The 22,290-nt window shown below is 32.7% G+C and overlaps 2 protein-coding genes across 8 annotated transcripts; one reads left to right on the top strand and one right to left on the bottom strand.

Moving 5' to 3' along the window:
• Positions 1-245: 245 nt before the first annotated feature.
• On the bottom strand, positions 246-2,515 carry LOC107412951 (uncharacterized). Of its 5 annotated transcripts, none has more exons than XM_060815155.1 (3): positions 1,764-2,515; positions 1,558-1,654; positions 246-531 (listed from the first exon to the last, which is right to left on the bottom strand). In XM_060815155.1, exons 1-3 carry the CDS (start codon positions 2,238-2,240, stop codon positions 437-439), a joined length of 669 nt encoding a protein of 222 aa, XP_060671138.1. In that variant the 5' UTR covers positions 2,241-2,515; the 3' UTR covers positions 246-436. The 5 variants fall into 5 exon arrangements, with proteins under 5 accessions (XP_060671138.1, XP_015876295.1, XP_015876308.1 ...); XM_016020809.4 differs by having other exon boundaries at positions 246-538; positions 1,764-2,498; XM_016020822.4 differs by having other exon boundaries at positions 246-552; positions 1,764-2,405.
• A 4,575-nt stretch (positions 2,516-7,090) lies between these two features.
• LOC107413261 (alpha,alpha-trehalose-phosphate synthase [UDP-forming] 1) lies at positions 7,091-21,329 on the top strand. 3 transcript variants are annotated; one of them, XM_048476682.2, is made up of 19 exons: positions 7,091-7,639; positions 8,349-8,749; positions 8,964-9,061; positions 9,239-9,627; positions 10,537-10,651; positions 10,950-11,051; positions 11,641-11,791; positions 11,928-12,016; positions 12,288-12,336; positions 12,933-13,033; positions 13,537-13,724; positions 13,881-13,946; positions 18,820-18,937; positions 19,490-19,666; positions 19,743-19,865; positions 19,950-20,037; positions 20,164-20,294; positions 20,395-20,493; positions 20,602-21,329. In XM_048476682.2, the coding sequence occupies exons 2-19, from the start codon at positions 8,377-8,379 to the stop codon at positions 21,007-21,009; spliced, it is 2,865 nt and encodes a 954-aa protein (XP_048332639.1). In that variant the 5' UTR covers positions 7,091-7,639; positions 8,349-8,376; the 3' UTR covers positions 21,010-21,329. The 3 variants fall into 3 exon arrangements, with proteins under 3 accessions (XP_048332639.1, XP_048332634.1, XP_048332645.1); XM_048476677.2 differs by having other exon boundaries at positions 7,092-7,623; XM_048476688.2 differs by lacking the exon at positions 13,881-13,946 and having other exon boundaries at positions 7,093-7,623.
• The last annotated feature ends 961 nt before the right edge of the window (positions 21,330-22,290 follow it).

Raw genomic sequence — 22,290 nt, forward strand, 5'->3', positions numbered from 1 at the left:
TCAGGAGTACAGAACTTCGTTGATGCTGTACAGTGTATTAAGTGGATTATTTGTATTATATATATGCAATGCGCGAAAAACTCAAAGAATATATATATATAATTTTTCCTTTTATGGAAACCCAATTAAACAGTCAACATATCATGTATACATATATATATATATATATATATATATTGTTTTAAACAGTCAAATTTATACTTATGCAGGTACAAATTCATAAGTGAATAGAGATGAGATGTGAATTATAGAATCCAAAGCATGGTGGCTGAAGTAGCAATTATATTTGCACCCAATATCGATTCATAAGTGAAACAGAGATAAGGATCTAAATTATATGATCAAAAAAGTATGGTAGCTGAAGTAGCAGACGTATCCAATATCATCAACTACCACATGATATACATTAATGACCAAGCTCTGTTTTCTTTTCCAATTAATTGAACGAAAATGTCATTGTCATTGTCATTAGCAAGCCTGCATGCACCTCCCAGCAGCTTGGTCCCAGACGTGTTCTAACCATGTTGAGTTCTGCCGGCTATCCCATTTAACCTTGTTATTTTCAGTTACATTGCTCTAAGCTTATATTAGTTGATACTTGGAATATATTATAGGAAGCAAATTAAGAAGTATGATGATGAAGTAATATTAGGTAAATTATGTATGTTTTACAAGATGAATCTAATAATGGATGAAAGAAACATTACAAAGCAAGTGAATCAAATCTAAGAACAAAATCCTCAAGGACCAATTTGGTTTTACTGGTCACAATTTATGCACGCTAGGTCATGGCTTGAAGGTAATAAATATATTTTTTTTTTTCTCTTGAGAGGGCAATTTAATTAAAAACAAATAAACTACAAAAGTTACCAAAACAACAAAACCTTCACTAATCCTTCGCTTTTTTTTTTTTTTTTTTTTTTTTGGTTGTTGTTGTTGGAGAGCCACTAATCGGTTGCGTTGTGATGATGGAGGCAGGTCATGGAACATATTTCAGTACCAATAGTTTATCTTCAACTGCCTAGTTGCTAATGCAAATGCCTAAAATAGTAATGCTAAATTCGATTATATATCTCGTTATCAAAACTTATATAAATATAACTAGTTGTTGCTTCTTCTTTTTTTTCTTTTTTTTTTCTTTTTTTCTTGGTAAAAATAAACTAAAGACAGAAACATAATAAAAATCATCGGGGTATGATTTCCATATGAATATGATGTAAATATACCAGAAAAAAGCAAGAAACATTCCCAAGACCCACGTTGCATTTTCATGGTTTTTGCTTTATACATTGTGGAGCCAATGACCATTAACCTATGGACCCAATCCTCTTATAAACTAAAACTTTCAACGTGGCCGTGTCAATATTCAGAATCAATATCCTAAAAATCATAATTTATGAGTGTTACTATTTGAACATAAGTTACATAACAATTCATGTTTCCACACACACACACACACATATATAGAAAATAAAAATCATAAGTCAGGGTTTGAATTGGGAGAAGCAGGATTGGGAAAATACTGCAAGCCTAAATCCCTGAGAATTTGAATCAAACCTTTCAAGTCATTGCTTCCCAATTCAAGGCAATCCCTCAATAATCCGCCATCCACCACTTCTCTTTGAACTGTCTCCACCAACTCCCTCAACATCCCCTGCCACGTCACCATTAAGCTCCATTTAATATTTATCAATTTTAATATTTGTTTTTTTTTTCCAAAAAAGAAAAAAAGGGGAAAAAAAAATCAATAAAACGGTGCGTACCGACTGTCGGAACACTTTGAGCAGCTTCCGCAGCAGCGAGCTCGACACCCTCGCCACATTTTGATAATTCCGGCTCACCCAGGCCGCCCGAGCTGCTTCCGATCTTGCACCGCTCAACTCACCCAGCCACCTCAGCAACTCGTTCGCGTCTGAAACGGCACCGTACAGCTCCGTATAAGATAAGTCTCTCCAAGCGTAGTTCTTCGTGTAGTCCCAACCCGCCGACCAAACGTAGCCCCAGAACCCCAACCCCAGCCCTCGCTCCAACTGTTCTGCCATGACTCTGGCTCTGTTGGCCCCCGAGATGTCGCCACGCGCGGCTCGGAGATTGGCCACGCGCGCCATGAGCGAGTGAGCGAGCGAGAAGAGGCTCCGGTATTGGGAATAAGACAGGGATTGCGACGGTGGTGGCGTGGCAAGGAGAAGGAGGTGAAAGAGCAATGTAAGCGATGGCGAAGACCGCGTAGTCACCGCCATTGATTTCGATCTGCAGGAGGGAATGATCGGGCGGTTGAGAGGCTTTGATCAGAATTTCAAAAGGTAAAGGTATAACGGTGGAGGATGTTCTTTTGGGAACCGTGAATAGGTATTGGGCCCAACTTTGGTTTGAGAGGCCCAGTAGAAAAGGACTTGGGCTCAGACTCTCAGTTTCGATAGCTTGAATTAAAACTCGTAAAAAACAAAACAAAAAATTATCAAGAAAGAACAAAACCAAAATTTTCCCTCCATTTTTTTGTTTTGAATTTTCTTTTATTGTTTTGTAGCTCATCCAGATCCAGTTATGCTGAAATATCACACAGACTTTGTAAAACTCACCCAGTTACAACCATATGTTTGACGTACATATTTTCACCCAAAAAAAAAAAAAAGGTACTTTTAAGTTGTCTAGGTGCAATATTAGCATATCAATGCACAATATTGTGTTTAAGTTATCCTCATCAAATCATTATTGCAGAAATAATCTAAACATAGCCATCTCTATTTAAAAAACAGAAAAAGTAATAGTTTTTAGAAAAAAAAAGTCAAAAGAAGTGAATATCTATTTAACTAATCAATTAATAATCACGACTCGCAAATCAATCATTTACTCGGACAATAATTTAATATTCAAATCCTCACATACTATTACGCATAAATAATAATAATAATAATAATTAATGAATTAATATTATATGAAGTAGTAGTGCAATATTGTTCACAAATAATATTTTGTGGTTTATAAACTTCCAGCAATGAAACGTGAATAAAGTTATGTATGGATGTTACATATGGGTTATCCCTAGGGATTTTGTATGGTCGAATGTTATTTATAATTTTATTGAAAAGGCATTGAGCTTGATAGTACAGAAAGAAAATGATTGATTTAGTTGCCAATCTAATTTGTTTCCCATCGACTTGAACCTTTCGAAATGTGGTCCATGTTAGATATATACAATTATATATATATATATATATATATATATATATATATATATCCTCATCTCTTCCAATCCAATATCCATTTACGAATTAAAATCATAAAAACATCAAAACTGGAAGGTAATATAGCATTTAATTGTAATGTTATTTTATTGTTATTATTATTATTAGTTTTGTAAATTAAAATTTCGTAATAAAACAAAAAGGAAGATTTTGATATGTGCCATGCATGAAGCGTAATACTATAAAAAGTATAAAATCATGAGAAAAAGCGGTGGATGATGACCCAAGATATTATTTGCTACGCACACGTGGACGTCATGGGAGACTTTTGCCTATATAGCTTGCATACGTATCGGTATCTATTTAATGTCTCTGTCCTCATTCCAAATTTCTAATATTTAATTTCTCCATAATAAATTAATAAATAATTTTTTACGATGATACTTTTTTTAAACACTTTTATTTTTATACTTGAATAAAGCAATAAACTCATACTCTTTCTTTTTTTTTAAAATAATAATAATAATAATAATAATAAATAAATAAATAATATTTCGAATATAAATTGTTGAACTTAAAATATGTATTTCTTTGCCTTTTCGTTATTTGAAACATTCTCAAATATTAACTCTAGATTTTAATCCATCAATTATTTGTGACACTTGCACATTTAGTAAAATCTACAAGTTTTGTTATGTTTTTAAATGTTAAAACACAATATTTGAAGTTAATTAGTACATATATACAATTTTTTTTTTTTTTATGTCCGAAGTTGGATTAAAAAAAAAAAAAACAATCAAAGCTAATAAAATGTAACTTCCGATAGTCTTTTATTTTTGTTTTTCAAAAAAAGAAGTCAATAATAATAGTGATCCAAAACAGGTAAATTCTTTAGGATAAGTAAATTTAACTAGAACTCTTGACGCACAAGCCCTCCTTGGAGTGTATGTAATTTTTATTTTTTATTTTTAAATATTATGAACTTTAAAATGAGTTGCCTCCCAATTGTATTTAGCTCAAGATTAAAGAAAACACAAACATCTTGACATTTCAAAACTGTTGTAAACAAATAAAAATATTCTTGTGATAGGTTCGGTTTTGTGTCATAAATATAGTTTTTTTTTTTTTTTGGGGTGATATTATGAACTTTTTAACGAATTTTATTTACCCTGAAATTAATGAAAAAAAAAATAAATCATTTTAAAATTGTTGTCAAATTAATAAAAATATTTTTGGATAAGTCCGATTCTATATCAAAGATATAAATAAGATAGTTTTTTTTTTTTTTTTGGCTATATTACGAGCTTGTTTAAACAAGTCGTTTCTCTAAATTACATTTAGCTGGATATTAAAGAAAAGACGAATAATTTATTCTTTGTTGTGGAATTTTTGTGATAGGTCTAATTTTGTGTCAAAAATGCATAATAGTTTTTTTGCAATATAATGAGCTTTTTAGACGAGTCTATCCTCCCAATAATATTTAGCTTGAGATTAAAGAAAAGGCAAACAATATCATTTCAAAATTGTCATCCGACTTACAAAAATATTTCTGTGATATGTTAGAAATTGTGTTAGAAATTGTGTTAGAAATACAATAAATTGGACCACTAATAAGATATTCTTATGACAGACCCGTTCTGTGTCAATATTCTTATGATTGGTCTAATTTCCTGTCATTAATATAGTAAATGAGATCATTAATAAAAATATTCTTATGAAAGATTCGATTTTGAATCAAAATCAGAAATAAATAGTGATAAAAATATTTCTTATAAGTTTGTTTGCATGTTAGAAAATACAATAAATCAAGCAAAACACATAAGTCAACTTTACAAACATCCGAACATATTATATGTACCAAATTCGTTATAGCCCAAGTAAGTCTATACTGTTGAAAAATAATAGTTGGAGGCAGAAATATCTGTTAGCTATTAAGCAAATAAATTAAATATACAGCGTGTTAGACTAAATTGAGGCATGCAATAACGTTGCCCTCGGAGAGTGTACATATCCCTTTCTAGACCGATTTCTCTAATACACTACTTTTTAAAGATACAATAAATTTTAGGAGTTAAATGTTGCAACTAAAAACTTTCCATGTCATGCTCACGGATATTATAAAATATAAAAGAAATAATATAATACATAGTAAGAAGAAGAAATATCTTTCATATCATATATATATATATAAATATACTAGTAGGACAACCGTTAGAAAAACTAATATAGCACCATAATTATAATTTCAAGCTAATAAAATAACTTTATTATGTATAATAAATAAAAAAAACCGTTAGAATTTATTTAATACGTAATAGTAAAAATAATTAATTGTATTACAATATGGTATTTTTAAAAAAAATTATTTAACATATACATATATTAAATTATAAGGTAAAAGTAATTATATAATTATAGACCATAATAAAATAAGGTGATGGTTCAATCTCCATCGTTCGGATGAAGTCTTGCTTTTAACATGTTCATAAACAATAATATTAGAATGATTTGATTGTTTGTTAAATAATATAATAATTGAAGTGATAGTAATGTTTAACTATTTTTTTTTTATCTATTTAAAAGTTTTTTTTAATATAAATATCCATTTAAATATTCATTTGCTAAGTTTATAAATATATCAACTAATAATATATTAAAAAAATAATATTTACCAAATTGGTGAATATCACTGATGAAACCATGTATATACGTTAGTTATTAATTAGTAGTGCGATTTTATATGTAGGAATTTAGTTTTTAAAAAGTTCAAATTGATTTAAATATAACCAATTACTATTTAATACATAAACAAGGGTCCCACATATTCACCAGTAATGACAACTAGTAATGCTCAAATTTTAACTGATACTATAAAAACAACTTTTTCATGGTTATTAATTTGTATCTTAAGGCCTGGTCAATGGTAACCACTAACGATATGTTTGGATAACGATAAAATTAGTAAAAATTTAATTTTCTTGAAAAGTAATGGTTTTTTTTTTTGTTTAGATATTTATTGTAAGATGGAAAAGTATGGATCAAAAAATTATATTTCTAACAATGTAGAAAAATATATGTGAAATGTGTTCTCATTTATAAATGTATCATTTTGAGAATCCCAGATAACATAGTTTTAATTTTTTTTTAAAAATATATATTTGCTCTTAATTTATTATATAATATTAAATTTAATTACTTGCAAATCCTAATTTTCCTATTACTCACCAAACATCAAGAGAAAAAAATTAATTTTTAAAAAACTAAATCCTAGAAAAATAGATCCCGAAAATCAATTTTCTTTTCAAGTTTAACACTTCCCAAATGGGACCTAAGAGGTTTTTAGATTCATAATTTAAATTTTGGTTTTGATAAAAATTCCTCTTCCTAAAATTGTAATAAAAAAGACTTTGGGAAAAAGAAAAGATGAGATTCTTACTCCAATTAGTGCCTTAAAAAAAGGATTAAATATTCACTATTAATTTTAACTTAACGAAGGAGGATTAAATATTCACTATTTATTTTAACTTAACGAAGGATCGAAATATTCATAATTAAGTTTTAAACTTAATTTAGTAGAACCAATGAAGTATGTAACAACTTAATTTAGTAGAACCAATGAAGTATGTAACAGTACAAACGGCCATTCGTCTAATTTGTTAGTATACGACAGAAAAAGACAGCAGGAAAAATAAATATTAACCATAAGCTGTAAAAGTGTTGGATCATTAAAAAAATAAAAAATAAAAAAAAATAAAAAGGTGTAAAAGTGCGAATTGAAACCGTTTGGATAGTGGAGGTGGTGGTGGTGGGGGCCTAAAATGTGCAAATGTTGGGCACAGAAGAAGAGGCAACTATTTGAATTTCAATAAATTAATTAATAAATAAATAAATAATATATGGTGAGGACCTCTAGACCTGCATGGCCAAAATGCTCTGTTCCTTCTTCACCAACCCTATAGCAATCTCTGGCAGTTGGAATTGCTTTTTTTTTGATATTTTTGAAATTGATTAAAAAAAAAAATTGGTGTTAAATATATATGGTATGGATAATATTGGCCATATCAGGAATGTGATAATCATCGGCAGCAGAAGAAGCAGAGCATCAGCATCAGCATCTGGGTTTTTAGATTTTTCTGCAATATTTTTCCACTGACCACACCACACCACGTTCACACCCGCCACCCCTTTAAAAATATCGCTTTGCGCCCAACTTGTTTTCGTCGTCTCTTCTTCTCTACATGGTCGTTTTTGCCCACCGCTTTTTTTGTGTATATATAACGCTTTCTTATACGAAAACCAGGAAATTTATAAAAAACCTCACCGCTCTCTTTTTCACTTACTTACTTTCACGTGCCCTGTGAGACACACAGACAGAGAAAGTCTACCTGGCTGTTCCATTCCCAAGCGAGAGATCCGCATTTTGCTTCTTCACTATTCTGTAATGGCAATAATGGGTTTCATTCTTCTTCTTCGTTTTTGTTCAATTCTTTTCTTTCTTTTTGGTTTTGATTTTTGTGTATTTTTAACTGGGTGTTTTTTTTTTTGGTCATTGTTATGCATTTACTTTTATGCACAATCGTATTGATTTTCATGTATCTATATGTGTTTGTGTAGAATTGTTTCCTTGAATTTCTCATGGGTTGAATTATTCATTTGTTTTTATTTCTTGTAATTTTTTATCATTGTTCCTTGTTGAAATCCATTGTAATTATTGTAGAGTTTTTCTTTCTTTCACGTATGGATTAATACTGTAGCTTGGATCAAGATTCTTTTTGCCTCTTCAGATTCTTGAATTCTGAGTACTCTGTTCAGTTTAGCTTCTCTCACTGGGTAACGCTGCAATGAGATGCCAATTACACAATTTACTTGCTATCATATTATTCTACTCAGTTCATCGATAGTGTTGTGCTCTTTGAATGCTAAATTGGCGACTATTTGAAGCTCACCATCAGAAAATTATATGTTAAGCGTTGGTTGGTCTCTACGATAGAATTTGGGTGGATGTTTATGGGAAATGGTGTGATTTCAGTGTCTTGTGCTATTATACCCCTCTGTGGTGAAGGAAGAAAAGTCTAGCCAATCTTTTTGGTTTTTCTTGTTATTGAAAATTTAGTATGACGGCTGTTGTTTAGGAGTAAATCCATGACAACTTTTGAATTGCAGGTTCTTTTTTTCTGCAAAACGGGCATATATGCCAGGGAACAAGTATAACTGTAATCCTTCCACACCCAGAACTAGATTGGAAAGACTTCTGAGGGAAAGAGAGAGAAGGAAATCAATCCGCTCTTCCCATTCAAATGAAGAGCTAAGAGATGGTAACAGACAGGCAGAAAATGATAGTGTCTTCATTGTTGGCGAAAATTTGAGTCTACCTTCTGAGAAAGACAGTTTGGAAGGAGGAGCAACAAGAGCTTTTTTCGATGGATGCGAAAGGCAAGATGGACGGCCTTCTAAACAACGTTTGCTGGTGGTAGCCAATAGGTTGCCTGTCTCTGCAGTTCGCAAGGGTGAGGACTCATGGCAACTTGAGATTAGTGTTGGAGGGCTGGTCAGTGCACTATTAGGTAAATGCTACCTACACTTTTGTTTCAAAAAGGCTCTGATATACTCTTGTTTATTATCCATTTTTCTGTTCTATGCATCCTGTTTCTCAAAGATTATTATTATTATTATTTTCTTTCTGAATTTCCATTAAGTTTTATAAACGTTAAAATTATTTCTGTAGTTCTTTGTTTGTTTGTTTGGTTGGGTTATTTATTTATTTTTTTTATTTTGAAGGCGTGAAAGAGTTTGATGCTAGATGGATCGGTTGGGCTGGCGTAAATGTACCTGATGAGATTGGACAAAAGGCACTAACCAAGGCTTTAGCTGAAAAGGTTCAAAATCTTGCCACATCTTGAGATTCCCATAGAAACTAATGCTGTTAGCATGTCCTACTAATAATTTTGAAATCTTCCCCTCTCACCTTTGCCTCATTCCGCAGAGCACCTACACTTGGACTCACAACACAGTTGTTCACTCTATAAATTATTTCATTGTTTTTTTAACTGTAGAGGTGCATTCCTGTATTTCTTGACGAAGAGATTGTTCATCAGTACTACAATGGTTATTGCAACAACATCCTGTGGCCTCTTTTTCATTATCTTGGGCTTCCACAAGAAGACCGCCTTGCAACCACCCGTAGTTTCCAATCTCAATTTGATGCTTACAAGAAGGCAAACCAATTGTTTGCTGAAGTAGTAAATCAACATTATGAGGAGGGAGATTTTGTTTGGTGTCATGACTACCACCTAATGTTTCTTCCAAAATGTCTTAAAGAGTATAACAGCAACATGAAAGTTGGTTGGTTTCTTCATACACCCTTTCCTTCCTCAGAAATTCATAGGACTCTGCCATCTCGTTCAGAGTTATTGAGATCAGTTCTTGCTGCTGATTTGGTTGGGTTAGTCATTTCTTTTATAGCATCATGATTTTAAAGTTTGTATTTATTTACCATTTATTTACCTCGTCATGGATTCGGCTTATTTTTCTCCATTTGGAAAATCGTTACTCATGTTGTTATGTTTCACTGAAGCTTCATGCTGAAATTTCATTTGACATGCATAATTTTCTTGGACTGTGAACTTGAAGTTGCTTGGAGCACAAGGCTCTAACTGAAAAACAGCCAACTTGATGAGTGTATCGAAACTCTGTTTCACTATAATATTCAATGGGCATCTAGAAGTTGGTAGTTCTTAAACACATAACTCCATTGCAATGAGCTAGATGAATAAACTCTGTAGTTGATGACACTGGGAGACACTGATTTTGGCGGTTAAAAGTGAGGGAAAGAGAAAAAGCCCACATGGGATTTGAAGCCTTCAATTGCAACTCATTTGACCTATAATAGGCTTCTAGGAAACAATACTTGGTAGGCAAGACTTTTGGAAAACTCTCATTTTTCTGCTATATCTGCATATTTGACATATACTTTGTCACACTTTTGTGTTCAGATACATTCCAATCAAACCAATACATCTTTGCTTTTTTGTATTCGAAAACACTTCATGCATCTAGGTTATCTTTTCCTAAACAGTTAAAAGTTTTTGAGGCATGTGTCTGCTGAATCTACTGTTACCCTTATGAATAACTACTCTTGTATGAATAAAACCTTTGGACTTGCATTGTTTCTTATTGTCTCTCATCTTGACTTTACTTGCTTCAACCTGACCTTAGTAGCATCCCTTAATTGCATATGGTGAACCTGTTATTGTTGTCATTGCTGCTTGTCTTTATTATTTTTGAGAACTGAAATGAGCTTATCTTATATTCAAGTATAAGGTCTTTAACAGGTGAAATTTTTAATTTCTAGTTTCCATACATATGATTATGCACGACATTTTGTGAGCGCTTGCACTCGTATTCTTGGGCTTGAGGGTACACCTGAAGGAGTAGAGGATCAAGGAAATCTTACTCGTGTTGCTGCGGTATATATTAGGCAATTAGTCTTTTCATTTTGTTAGTTATCTCTGCACCTGTAAAATCAGCAATCTGGATTCTAATGCATAGATTGATCAGCATTTGTTGGTGGTATAGAATCATGCATGCATACATACATACATACATACATATATATATATATTATATAAGTCTATTTTTATATATATATATATATATATATAGTTATAATAATATCAGTGACACTAATATACATTCAAACTGGACTCTACTTTATTTTTCCTTGTAATGCCCACATTTTTATTTGTTTTTCACCTTGACGTACAGTTTCCTATTGGAATAGACTCTGACCGGTTCATTCGAGCTCTAGAACTTCCTCAGGTCCAGAACCATATAAAAGAACTGAAAGAAAGATTTGCTGGCCGGAAGGTAAGTGCTCATACATCCTTGTTTGTTTGGATCCGCAGAAGTTAGTTATTTTTGTTCAATTCGACTACATACTTGTACATCTTGATTCATCTGCTAAGTGGATTGCATATAATTGTAGAACTAGTTCAAACCTGTCTTACTTAACTTTGCGAGAAATTTCAGTCACCATCTTTTGTTTTCTGTTTTGTGTTGATTTTTCTTTAATAAAATCATATTGCTGACAATGCTAATAGCAAGCTTATGATTGGCTAATATGGAAAATTTTCATGTCCTCTCTCTTGCTCGCCCTTAAAAGTCAATGCAGAAGTTTCCATCTGTAGTTATTGCAGTATCTTCTCTTTCTACTAGATTGCTCTTTTTTCCCATTTTTTGGTAGTTCTCTTCATAAGAACATGTATTTCTCTTCAGGATCAAAATTTTGTTTTGGTTTCCTAAGAAACCACAATCTTTTAAAAGTCAGTCCGATTGAACATTTTCTCCTTGGTTGTTGTTACAGTTGGCAATTGGGTGATGATGGTCTCTATTTTTTGGCTTTTGTCAGTTTATATCCTTTCCAATTTACTTATTGATAGAACTCAACTATGGGCAGGTAATGTTGGGTGTTGATCGTCTGGATATGATTAAGGGAATTCCGCAAAAAATTTTGGCATTTGAAAAGTTCCTTGAGGAAAATCCAAACTGGCGTGATAAAGTAGTTTTGCTTCAAATTGCAGTACCAACAAGAACAGATGTACCTGAATGTATGGTCCTTCATAAATATGTCCTATTCCACATTTATACTGTTATTCCATAATCTGTGACTATCATGTTGTGATTAGATAAATAACTGCATTTTCTACTCATAAGTGCTAGTTGCTCTTGTTTTCCTCTGCATAGATCAAAAACTTACGAGCCAGGTTCATGAGATTGTGGGACGCATTAATGGCAGATTTGGAACTCTTACCGCAGTTCCCATACATCACCTGGTTTGTCTTTGTAGCATTAATTTCTAGTTCTAATTTATGAAGACTATTCCAAAGTGATACTTATAAAGTTGAATAAAAATTTTGTTGACTGACTAGTAAGTTTCAATTTATACCATCTTAGTTTGTCTTACCCTTTACTAAGCTTACTTAAGGCCTTTTGGATTTACACTCTGAAGGTTGAATATAGAATTGATATTCTACATAAAATAGCTGTTGAGAAATGTAGGAATCATGTTGAAGATTTCTAAATCATTTTATTCTCTATTTGCAGGATCGGTCTCTTGACTTTCATGCACTGTGTGCACTATACGCTGTTACAGGTATTCCTTTTGTTCCCAACGCTCAAACTCATTAACATTGTTGTCTCAAATGATGGATAAGTTGTTTAGATGTTAATGATTCAGGAAAAACAATCAGTTACTAATATGACTGAAAATGGGATGGCTGAGACATGGAAAATAGTTGAAAGAAACAAAATATTTCTTTCATTTCTGGCCAGTAAAAGCAAATAAAGAGATGAAAGGAACTGCAAGCTATATTAAACATAGAATACAATGACAAAAATCAATTTGAGCATGCCATTAGTCAAGGTGAAAAATGCATTGAAATTGTTGATCAGTGTGTATCAAAGGAATTAATTATTATGGTGGCATAGACTTTATAGCTGGTCCTTAGAAAATAGATACAACATATGCTCGTTATCCTGAGCATTTGATAAAAGATCAGTTTCTCAGTTTGATGCATCATATGCCTGTTGTCTGGCAATCATTGGGGAGATTTGTGAGATCGATCATCTTTTCTTTCTTGTTCTATCACAGATCTTAATTGTGGTTTTTAACATTTGTAGCTTTTTATTTTTTATTTTTTATTTTTTTTTGGGGGTTATATTAATTTTGTTCCACATTTTCTTGTTTAGATGTAGCACTGGTTACGTCATTAAGGGATGGAATGAATCTTGTGAGTTATGAGTTTGTCGCTTGTCAAGCATCAAAGAAAGGTGTTCTCATTCTAAGTGAGGTAATTAGAGCTCCATTTACTTTAATCTATGATTCTATTTGTTTGACAGTTAAAGTGCTAATACGTTTTTTTCTTTGTCCTTTTTAAGAAAAGTTATTGGGCAATACATGAAGAACATGGTTATTTTGGATGAAGACAATTGTATTTGGTAAAGGAATAGATATATGATATTTAGTAAATGTTTAAACCGTGGGGCTTATCTTGAGAATGTTTCAGCAAAATACGTACCTGTGCTTTCTTATTTTTATCTTTACGTGAAGCTGGATAGGAAAATGATTCTTAACCTGTGGTTTTGAAATTTTAAATAGGAAAAACAGGCTAGTTGGCTTTATCACAAAAATACATCTTATAGTGTGGAACTATATAACCCAACATGATTTGTGTTCTTGTCTATCTGATCCGTTAATAATTTCATTGAGTTGTCATATATTTCCTAACCATTTTCTTTTTATTTCATATAGCTAGCTTGTACTTTCTATTCTAATCATTATAGCTATATCTAGTTTGCAGGTGCAGCACAGTCTCTTGGTGCTGGGGCAATTTTAGTTAATCCATGGAATATCACGGAAGTTGCTGCTTCCATTGGTTATGCTTTAAATATGCCAGCTGATGAAAGAGAAAAGAGGCATCAGCACAACTTCATGCATGTAACAACTCATACGTCTCAGGAATGGGCTGCAACCTTTGTAAGGTATGGTGATACCATATGTTTTTGTTTTAGACAGTTTGAATTCATTTATATATTCATTTATGGACTGCGACCTTTGTTAGATATGGTGATATTAGATGTTTTTTATGTACATAGTTTTGCCTTCATATACATATTAATGTACTTCTTATTACCAAGGTCATTGTGGAAACTGATGGAAATTCCCAAAGTGAATTTGAGTTTTGTTCTTCTTCGACAGAAAAGGTCATACCTGTTTGTTCTCCCTGCTCCCAAACTCAAGATTATGCTTCACTCCTGTGAAAAATATTCTGTATATTGTTTTTCATCTATCTAAGTGTTTTACATAGGGATCCTCTTATAGAGGAGATTACAAAAACAAATTAGGAAAAATATTCCTACAATAACTAGCTGAATATTAAGTTTTCTATTTTACATTATTGACCAAATCACATTTATTTACATTTAATCAAATCTCCTAATATTCCAACATTCCCCCTCAAGCTGGTTTGAAGATATCTTCCATATCCAGCTTGCTAATTAAATTATCAAATTCCATTCCAAGAAAATATTTCAATGTTCCCAAGTCTTTAATCTCAAAATCAGCTGCCAACTTTTTGTTTTAGTCTCTTTAGTTCTTCAATATCATCACCAGTTAAAATTATATCATCTACATAAACAATTAAAATTGCAACTTTGCCTTTCTTACTATGCTTATAGAACATTGTATGATCAGCCTGACTTTGATAGTAGCCATAATTTTTCACAGCTTTCCCAAACCTCTCAAACCAAGCTCTAGGAGATTGCTTCAAGCCATATAAAGATTTTCTCAATTTACAAGCTTTATTAGGACCAAATTTCTTCTCAAATCCAGTGGTAGACTCATAAAAACCTCCTCTTCAAGATCTCTATTGAGGTAGGCATTCTTTATGTCCAACTGGTGTAAAGGCCAATTAAAGTTTACAGCTAAAGACCGCAAAACTCGAATTGAATTTATCTTAGCAACAGGAGCAAAAGTTTATTGGCAATCAATCCCATAAGTTTGGGTAAAACCCTTAGCAACCAATCTCGCTTTATATCTTTCTATACTACCATCAGCTTTGCATTTCATAGTGAAAACCCATCTACAACCTACTGTTTTCTTCTCTTTAGGTAGGTCCACTATTTCCCAAGTATCACTTCTTCTTAGAAAATTCATCTCTTCCATAACTGCTAATTTCCAATTTGAAACATTTAAGGCTTCCTGAATATTTCTAAGGATAAACAAGTGTAAAATTTTTGAAGAAAAAAGTTTTATGGTGATTAGAAATTTTTTCATAAGATAAGTATTTGGCAATAGGGTACTTTGTGCAAATTCGGGTTCCTTTTCTATGAGCTACAGGAATATCTAAATCTGATGGCATATTAGAAATAGGAATTGAATTTGAGTTAGGAGTAGGAATACCTGTAACATTCTGAGTACTCGTATTTGAAGTTGAAGATTGATTCGTTTCTAGAATCATAGATGGACCTTGGCTCTCTTGATGGGGTTTCCTCCGAGTATAAACCAGAAGCTCATTATTTTGGTTCTTTTGACCCTTTTGTAGTGTTTCTCCCCCTATCGAAGATATAATAATGTTTTGGTCAAAACTTTCTTCCCTTTGTTTTTCAAAAATAATTGGATAGGAAGAATTAGGAGTAGTATTCAAGATAATCTTTGGTAATGGAATAGGGGATAAATCCCAAAAATTGTCTTCCATTCCCTCTTTCTCCCCCTTAAGAGAATTTTTTTGAAAGAAAGGTTTGTTTTCCAAGAAAGAAACATCCATACTCAAATGCAATTTTTTGGTTTGGGGATTAAAGCACTTGTAACCCTTTTTAGTTGAACCATACCCAATGAAAATACACTTCTCAGCCCTTGGATCAAGTTTGGACCGAGAATGGCTAGAAATATGAACAAAAACAGTGCAGCCAAAAACTTTTAGAGGTAAATCTGAGAAAATCCATGACATAGGAAAAAACTTTTTAAAATACTCTAAAAGGGTACTATATTTCAAAACACGTGTAGGCATCCTATTTATCAAATATGAAGCGGTTAAAATAGCTTCTCTCCAAAGATATTTTGGAACATTCATTGAAAACATCATAGCACCAGCCACTTCAAGCAAGTGTCTATTTTTTCTTTCAGCAATGCCATTTTGTTAAGGGGTATCTACACACATAGATTGATGTTGATGCCATTTTCCTTAAAAAAAAAAAAAAAAAAAAAAAACTCCTAAGTGCTCATTAAAATACTCCGTTCCATTATCAGTACGAAAAATACTGATTTTAATTTGAAATTGAGTTTCAATCATTTTATAAAAATCTTTAAAAAGTGTTCCTACTTCAGATTTCTCACTCATTAGATATGTCCAGCATAATCGAGTATGATCATCAATAAATGTAACGTACCATTTTTTTCAAAAAATAGTAGTGATTTTTTAAGGTCCCCAAACATCACTATGAAATTAAATAAAATGGTTTTGAAAGAACATAAGATTTCGGCAAATAAGTAGTACGATGACTCTTAGATAAAAAACAACTTTCACATTGAATTTTAGAATAATCCAAACCCTTAAACAAAGTAGGAAACAAGTGTTTAAGATATCGAAAACTAGGATGTCCTAATCTAAATGCCAAAGCATTATTTGTTCATAAATAGAGATAGAACTGACACTACAAAAACCTTGAGCTTTTTTATTGCTGGAGGAGTCACCATCATAGTAATAAAGTCCATCTATCATTTTAGCACTGCCAATCTTCTTCCCCAAACTCTGGTCTTGAAATTCACAGAAGGAATCATGAAAGATAACACAATAATTAGATTCCTTTGAAAGCTTACTCACAGATAAAAGATTGCAGGTTAGTTTAGGAACATGGAGAACAGATTTAAGATCAATGTTCTTTGAGATTTTTATTAAACATTTTCCTGCAATAGGTGAGAAGCTACCATCTGTAATTCTAATTTTTTCTATGCCGGAACAAGGTGAGTAGGTATTGAATAATTTAGAAAGACTGGTCATATGATCAGAAGCTCCAGAATCAATAATCCATGGAACATAATTTGAACAAGAAAGGGTACTAGGTTCACTACATGTTTGAGCAAAAGAAACACTAGGAATACCAAATGATGAATTGGATTTCGGCAGTTTAAGAAGATGATCCATTTGCTCCTTACTGAAAGGACTTGCTTCAGCTTCATTGGAAATAGGTGTTACGCATCTAGTTTTGTCACCATCTTTGCTACTCTTTCAATTTTCAGGCTTGCCATGGATTTTCCAGCAAGTCTCATGGGTGTGGCGAGGACAGTTGCAGTAATCACACCATATTCGTGGCTTTTCTTCAGCTTGCTTAAGATAACTTGCTGCCTTATAGCAACAAATTTAGAGGTATTTAATGCTGAACTCTCTACAGCCCCATTGATGGTCTTCTTGCCCAACATTACATTTTTGTGGCTTTCTTCTCTTCTCACTTCAGCAAATACTTCGCCAATTGGCGGAAGAGGTCCTCTTACTTCATCAAACTCCACATTGAGCCCAGCAAGGAATTTGTATATTCGATGAGCCTCCATGGTCTTCTTGTTATGAATGGCATCTTCAGTAGATTTCCATTCATAGTCATTGAACAAATCTAAATCTTGCCACAGCCGTCTCAATGAGTTAAAGTACTTGGTGATAGTGTCATCTCCCTGTCGGAGTTTATTGAGTTTCAAGGTTAACTCATACACTTGGGACTGGTTTCCCAAATCAGAATACATCTTATTAACATTATCCCATAATTCCTTGGCTGTGGAATAGCACATGTAATTTGAACCAATATCTTCCTCCATGGAATTGACGAGCCACGTCATAACCATTAAATTTTCTGCATCCCAAGTAACATAAGTCGCATCTCTAGGTGCTGATACCTTCTTTTCTCTAGTCAGGTAGCCAATTTTCCCACGCCCTTGAATATACATTCGAACGGATTGAGACCAACGCAAGAAATTATCACCATTCAAACGAACCGTGGTGATCTGGATGGAATGAGAATCTGTATTTGGGGCTTGGGAAGTAGCACTGTTTGACGGATTAGTGGAATGAGTGGATGCAGATGAAACTTCAAACATGGTAATAAGTTGTGCAAAGGGATGGCTAGGATTTCTCGATCACAGGATACTATTCACAAAGAAACACTGTTTTATGTGGTACTGTTTAAGTAAATCCTGTTTATGGATATTGTTCATATGGGGGTACTGTTCATGCAACAAGTACTTTCTACCGAGAGGTTTTAACCTAGCTTTGATATCATGTGAAAAATATTTTGTATATTATTTTCATCTATCCAAGTGTTTTACATAGGGGTCCTCTTATAGAGGAGATTACAAAAACAAATTAGAAAAAATATTCCTACAATAACTAGTTGAATATTAACTTTCCTATTTTACATTATTGACCAAATCACACTTATTTACATTTAATCAAATCTCCTAATATTCCAACAACTCCAATATCATTCCATGTTGATGAAAAAATGGTTGATTATTTTGTTTTCAGAATCTGTTTCTTTAAGCATGCCATTTTAGAGAATTATAAGTTACTTTGTACAATTTCATGGTTAACTCTGTGTGTGTGTTAGATCGACCACATTTTTATAGTCTAATTTTTGTTCACTATAACAGATAGAAACTTTTAATTAGGTTGTATCTTCACCATTTAATTAGTCTGCTACTTATGTAGAATTGGGGAGTAGAGATAGGAACTTCGATAGACAAAGTGGGGAAAGAAGACAACATATGATTTCTCTCATTTCCTTATGTTATTTTAATTGATTAGGAATATAATGATATGATCTCACAAATCTACTGCCTTTCGCGATTGCATAGGGAAATTATTGGAAATTTCTCTATAGATAACAGTTATTGTTCTTATGTTGCATGTTTATACTTAAATTGTTCTATGTCAAATATTAAATGAATAGGTTCTTGGTATTGCATGAAAATTGGGATGGACTGGCTTTAGACATATGATAAAAAATTTCGAGTATGTGGTAGCAATTTAACTATGTTTCTTTCTTCCTTTTATCTCAGGTTCTATTCTAATCTTATTTTTTGCTTGTGTAGTGAACTCAATGATACCATTTTCGAAGCTCAACTAAGGACTAGACAAGTTCCACCTTTACTTCCAATCAAAGAAGCAGTTGATCATTATTCACTATCCAACAATCGATTGCTTATACTGGTAATTGTTGCTTTTTTTTTCTTTTTTTCTGTTTTTGTCTAGCCACTAAAGTTTTAAGTTACATCTTTGAAATCATTATTGGTTGGGTTTGCACAGTGTAATCAAATAACTTATACATTTACATCCAACGGTAAACTATTCCGGGTTTTATTTTATTTTATTTTTTCTAATAGCTGGCTTTTAGCTTTTGGACAAAGTTCTTTTTGATCTTTCATCTTTGTATGGGGTTCAAAGGGTACCTTATTGCTCGTTGCATGCTTTTTCTAGTAGTTTGGGGAGGCACTTGCTAGCAGGTTATAACCCCATATTTGCACTACCATGCATATGTCATTCCATCAGACTTTTCTTCCAAATATGTGGATCTCTTCCTGTCTATTCTTATATGGTTTTCGCACTGCAGAAGGAAATATTACGGCAAACTTCTTAAGCTTGAGAAGTATGATTTGAAAATTGAAATTCTGAGGGAAGACAGTGTCAAAGAGGTGTTAAATTATAACCTTGTTTAATTTATTACTGTTCTCATCTCGTTATCACTGCATTTCCATATGACAGGGATTCAATGCGGCTTTAACTGAACCAGTGAATGGCCTTGGGAGAAGGGGTGGACAAATTAGAGAAATGGAGATTAAATTGCATCCACAGCTCAAAGAACCATTGAAAAAGCTCTGTGCTGACCCAAAGACAACAGTAGTAGTCCTAAGCGGGAGTGACAGAAGTGTCCTGGATGATGTACTAAAGATTTTGTTTAGAAGTGCTATACTTAATACTTCATGTTATGCTCTTGGACTAACAGCCTCTTGTGCAGAACTTTGCTGAATACAACATGTGGTTGGCAGCAGAAAATGGGATGTTTTTACGTCTTACAAAGGGACAATGGATGACAACAATGCCTGAAAATTTAAATATGGATTGGGTTGACAGCGTTAAGGTTAGTTTTTCAGTTAGAGGATCTATTATCTTCCATACAAATTTCTCTTAAGTTGAAACTTTTGATATTCCTTCATGATTTCAGCATGTTTTTGAGTATTTTACTGAAAGAACACCTGGATCTCATTTTGAACTTCGTGAAACATCACTTGTTTGGAATTACAAGTATGCAGGTATCAGACAACTCAAGGATTTTTGTTTATTCTGCTTCATGCTGTTAAATATCTATGATGATGCTATACTTAGTTTAATTCATTGACTGATTCTCTATCCTTCCTTCAATACGTCTATAATGTCAGATGTTGAGTTTGGAAGGCTTCAAGCAAGGGATATGCTGCAGCATCTCTGGACAGGCCCAATCTCGAATGCCTCTGTTGATGTTGTCCAAGGTAGCCGCTCTGTGGAGGTCCGAGCTGTGGGAGTCACTAAGGTAATTTTATTTTGATTGGCTCAAAGATCTTCACGACAGATTTTCAGTACAAGTAAAATTCAATTTGTCTTATCTATTTGATATGTGCATGCATATGCAGGGTGCAGCCATTGATCGGATTTTAGGGGAAATAGTTCATAACAAAGGAATGAAAGATCCAATTGACTATGTCCTTTGCATTGGGCACTTTCTACCTAAGGTGCTAGTTTCTTGACCTATTATAGTTTTTGTGGCATGGGAACATGTATTGGTATTGCAAATGTAAATGCTAGAAGCACTAACATAATGATTTCAATTTTTGGTTTAGGATGAAGACGTCTATACATTTTTTGAGCCAGAGCTACCCTGTGAGCCACCAGTACCTGTAGGAAGAGCCATGATAGCCAACCCTGTAATTCCAACTGTGCCAAGACCTTTAAGCAGCAAAGTTGGGTCCATTTCCTTGCGGCTCAAGAAACAACGTTCTTTCACCATAGAAAAGAAAGCGAATACAATTCATGGGTGTCTGAATCCATGGAGGCCTACATTGCGTGATAGAATGTCTTTGCAGGAGGGTTCTTCTGTGCTTGATCTCAAGGGTGACAACTACTTCTCTTGTGCTGTTGGACGGAAACGATCAAATGCTCGATATCTCCTTGGATCAATAGACGATGTTGTCACTCTCTTGAAGGAGCTGGCAGAAATTTCTCCTGCTGTTGGTTGTACCAATGCCTGATTTCATTGCTGCTTTCTATGAGTCTCTGGGAACCAAGATTTGGTAGTTTCCTCTACCTTCATAAAGCACAGAAAGAATTTCTTTACTAGCAGTTTCTGTTAATGGTAGCTGAGTTATAGACTTGCTTGGCTCCTTTTCACAAGCAAACAAGGAACTTTTCTGGGTTTCTGTTACTAGCAGCTAGATGATTTTGTTTCTGAGCCCAGAGGACTAATCTAGCTATAGAAAGTTACATGAGAAAACTACCTGCTCGGCTTATTACTTTCTTGTCTCAAACAAGATTTTGGAAGAAAAGAAAGAAGAATGATAGGTATCTCTTACTAGCTATTGCAATCAAATTGTGATGCATATAATATATATATATATATATATAGATATACATAAACAGATCTTTTATGATGATAATGTCGCTTACTAAATGATAAACGACCAATGTCTATCCTAAAATGTAAGTATTTTTTAATTGTACGCCCTTTCCTTAAAGTTTGTCGTCCACCTGTCAGTAAGCTATCTCATCCATTCATATTTCTTTATGAGCAAAATAATTTAGCAATCATCTATAATGATAATTCAAAAATCCGAATTCAAAATCTAATGATAAAATTTTTTATTTTTAATTAACAGAAAAAAAAAAAAAGTGTAGAGGAAAATTTATTTCCGAGATTTAGTTTTTCGAGATTTAATATCCTGAAAATTATTTTTTCTTTTGGTATGCTTGGTGAGTAATAGAAAAGTTGTAACTTGTAAGTAATTAAATTTAATATTGTATAATAAACTAAAGATAAATATATATTTTGAAAAAAAATTTAAAACTATTTTATCTGAGATTTTTAAAATAACACCTTTATAAGTGGGAACAATTTTTTCACATATTTTTTTACATTGGTAAAAAGCTACTTTTCTGGTTCATATTTTTCCACTTCATAATAACTATCCAAACAAAAAAAATCATTACCCAAAAAAATTAGATTATCATTAAGTTTGCTATTACCCAAAAATATACCATAATAGAACAACTAGCACATGCCTATTATATAATTTTTTTTTTTTTTTTTTTGGGATGAAGCCCATTATATAATATAATTAATTTGTGCATATGTTTTTGTTAAATTAAATAAAAAAAAAAAGAATTAAAAAAAATTTTAAAAAAAAAAAAAAGTCAAGCGTATGCACAGAAGTCTTCCTCTAGGATGTTTTTTTCTTTCTTTTTTTATTATTTGGGGTGTTGCGCGTGTGTACGTGCGCGTGTTTTTTGGGGGGGAGTAATCAGATGAGTTGTAT

This window comes from Ziziphus jujuba, chromosome 1 (assembly GCF_031755915.1).
Source record: "Ziziphus jujuba cultivar Dongzao chromosome 1, ASM3175591v1".
Lineage (NCBI taxonomy): Eukaryota > Viridiplantae > Streptophyta > Magnoliopsida > Rosales > Rhamnaceae > Ziziphus > Ziziphus jujuba.

Coding starts and splice junctions, on each gene's coding strand:
- LOC107413261 (XM_048476682.2), top strand. CDS start 8,377: ATGCCAGGGAACAAGTATAACTGTAATCCTTCCACACCCAGAACTAGA. Junction 9,628..10,536: donor CTTGCTGCTGATTTGGTTGG/GTTAGTCATTTC, acceptor TTTAATTTCTAG/TTTCCATACATATGATTATG. Junction 20,295..20,394: donor GAGCTGTGGGAGTCACTAAG/GTAATTTTATTT, acceptor ATGCATATGCAG/GGTGCAGCCATTGATCGGAT.
- LOC107412951 (XM_060815155.1), bottom strand. CDS start 2,240: ATGGCGGTGACTACGCGGTCTTCGCCATCGCTTACATTGCTCTTTCAC. Junction 1,655..1,763: donor TCAAAGTGTTCCGACAGTCG/GTACGCACCGTT, acceptor GTGACGTGGCAG/GGGATGTTGAGGGAGTTGGT. Junction 532..1,557: donor GGGAAGCAATGACTTGAAAG/GTTTGATTCAAA, acceptor GATAGCCGGCAG/AACTCAACATGGTTAGAACA.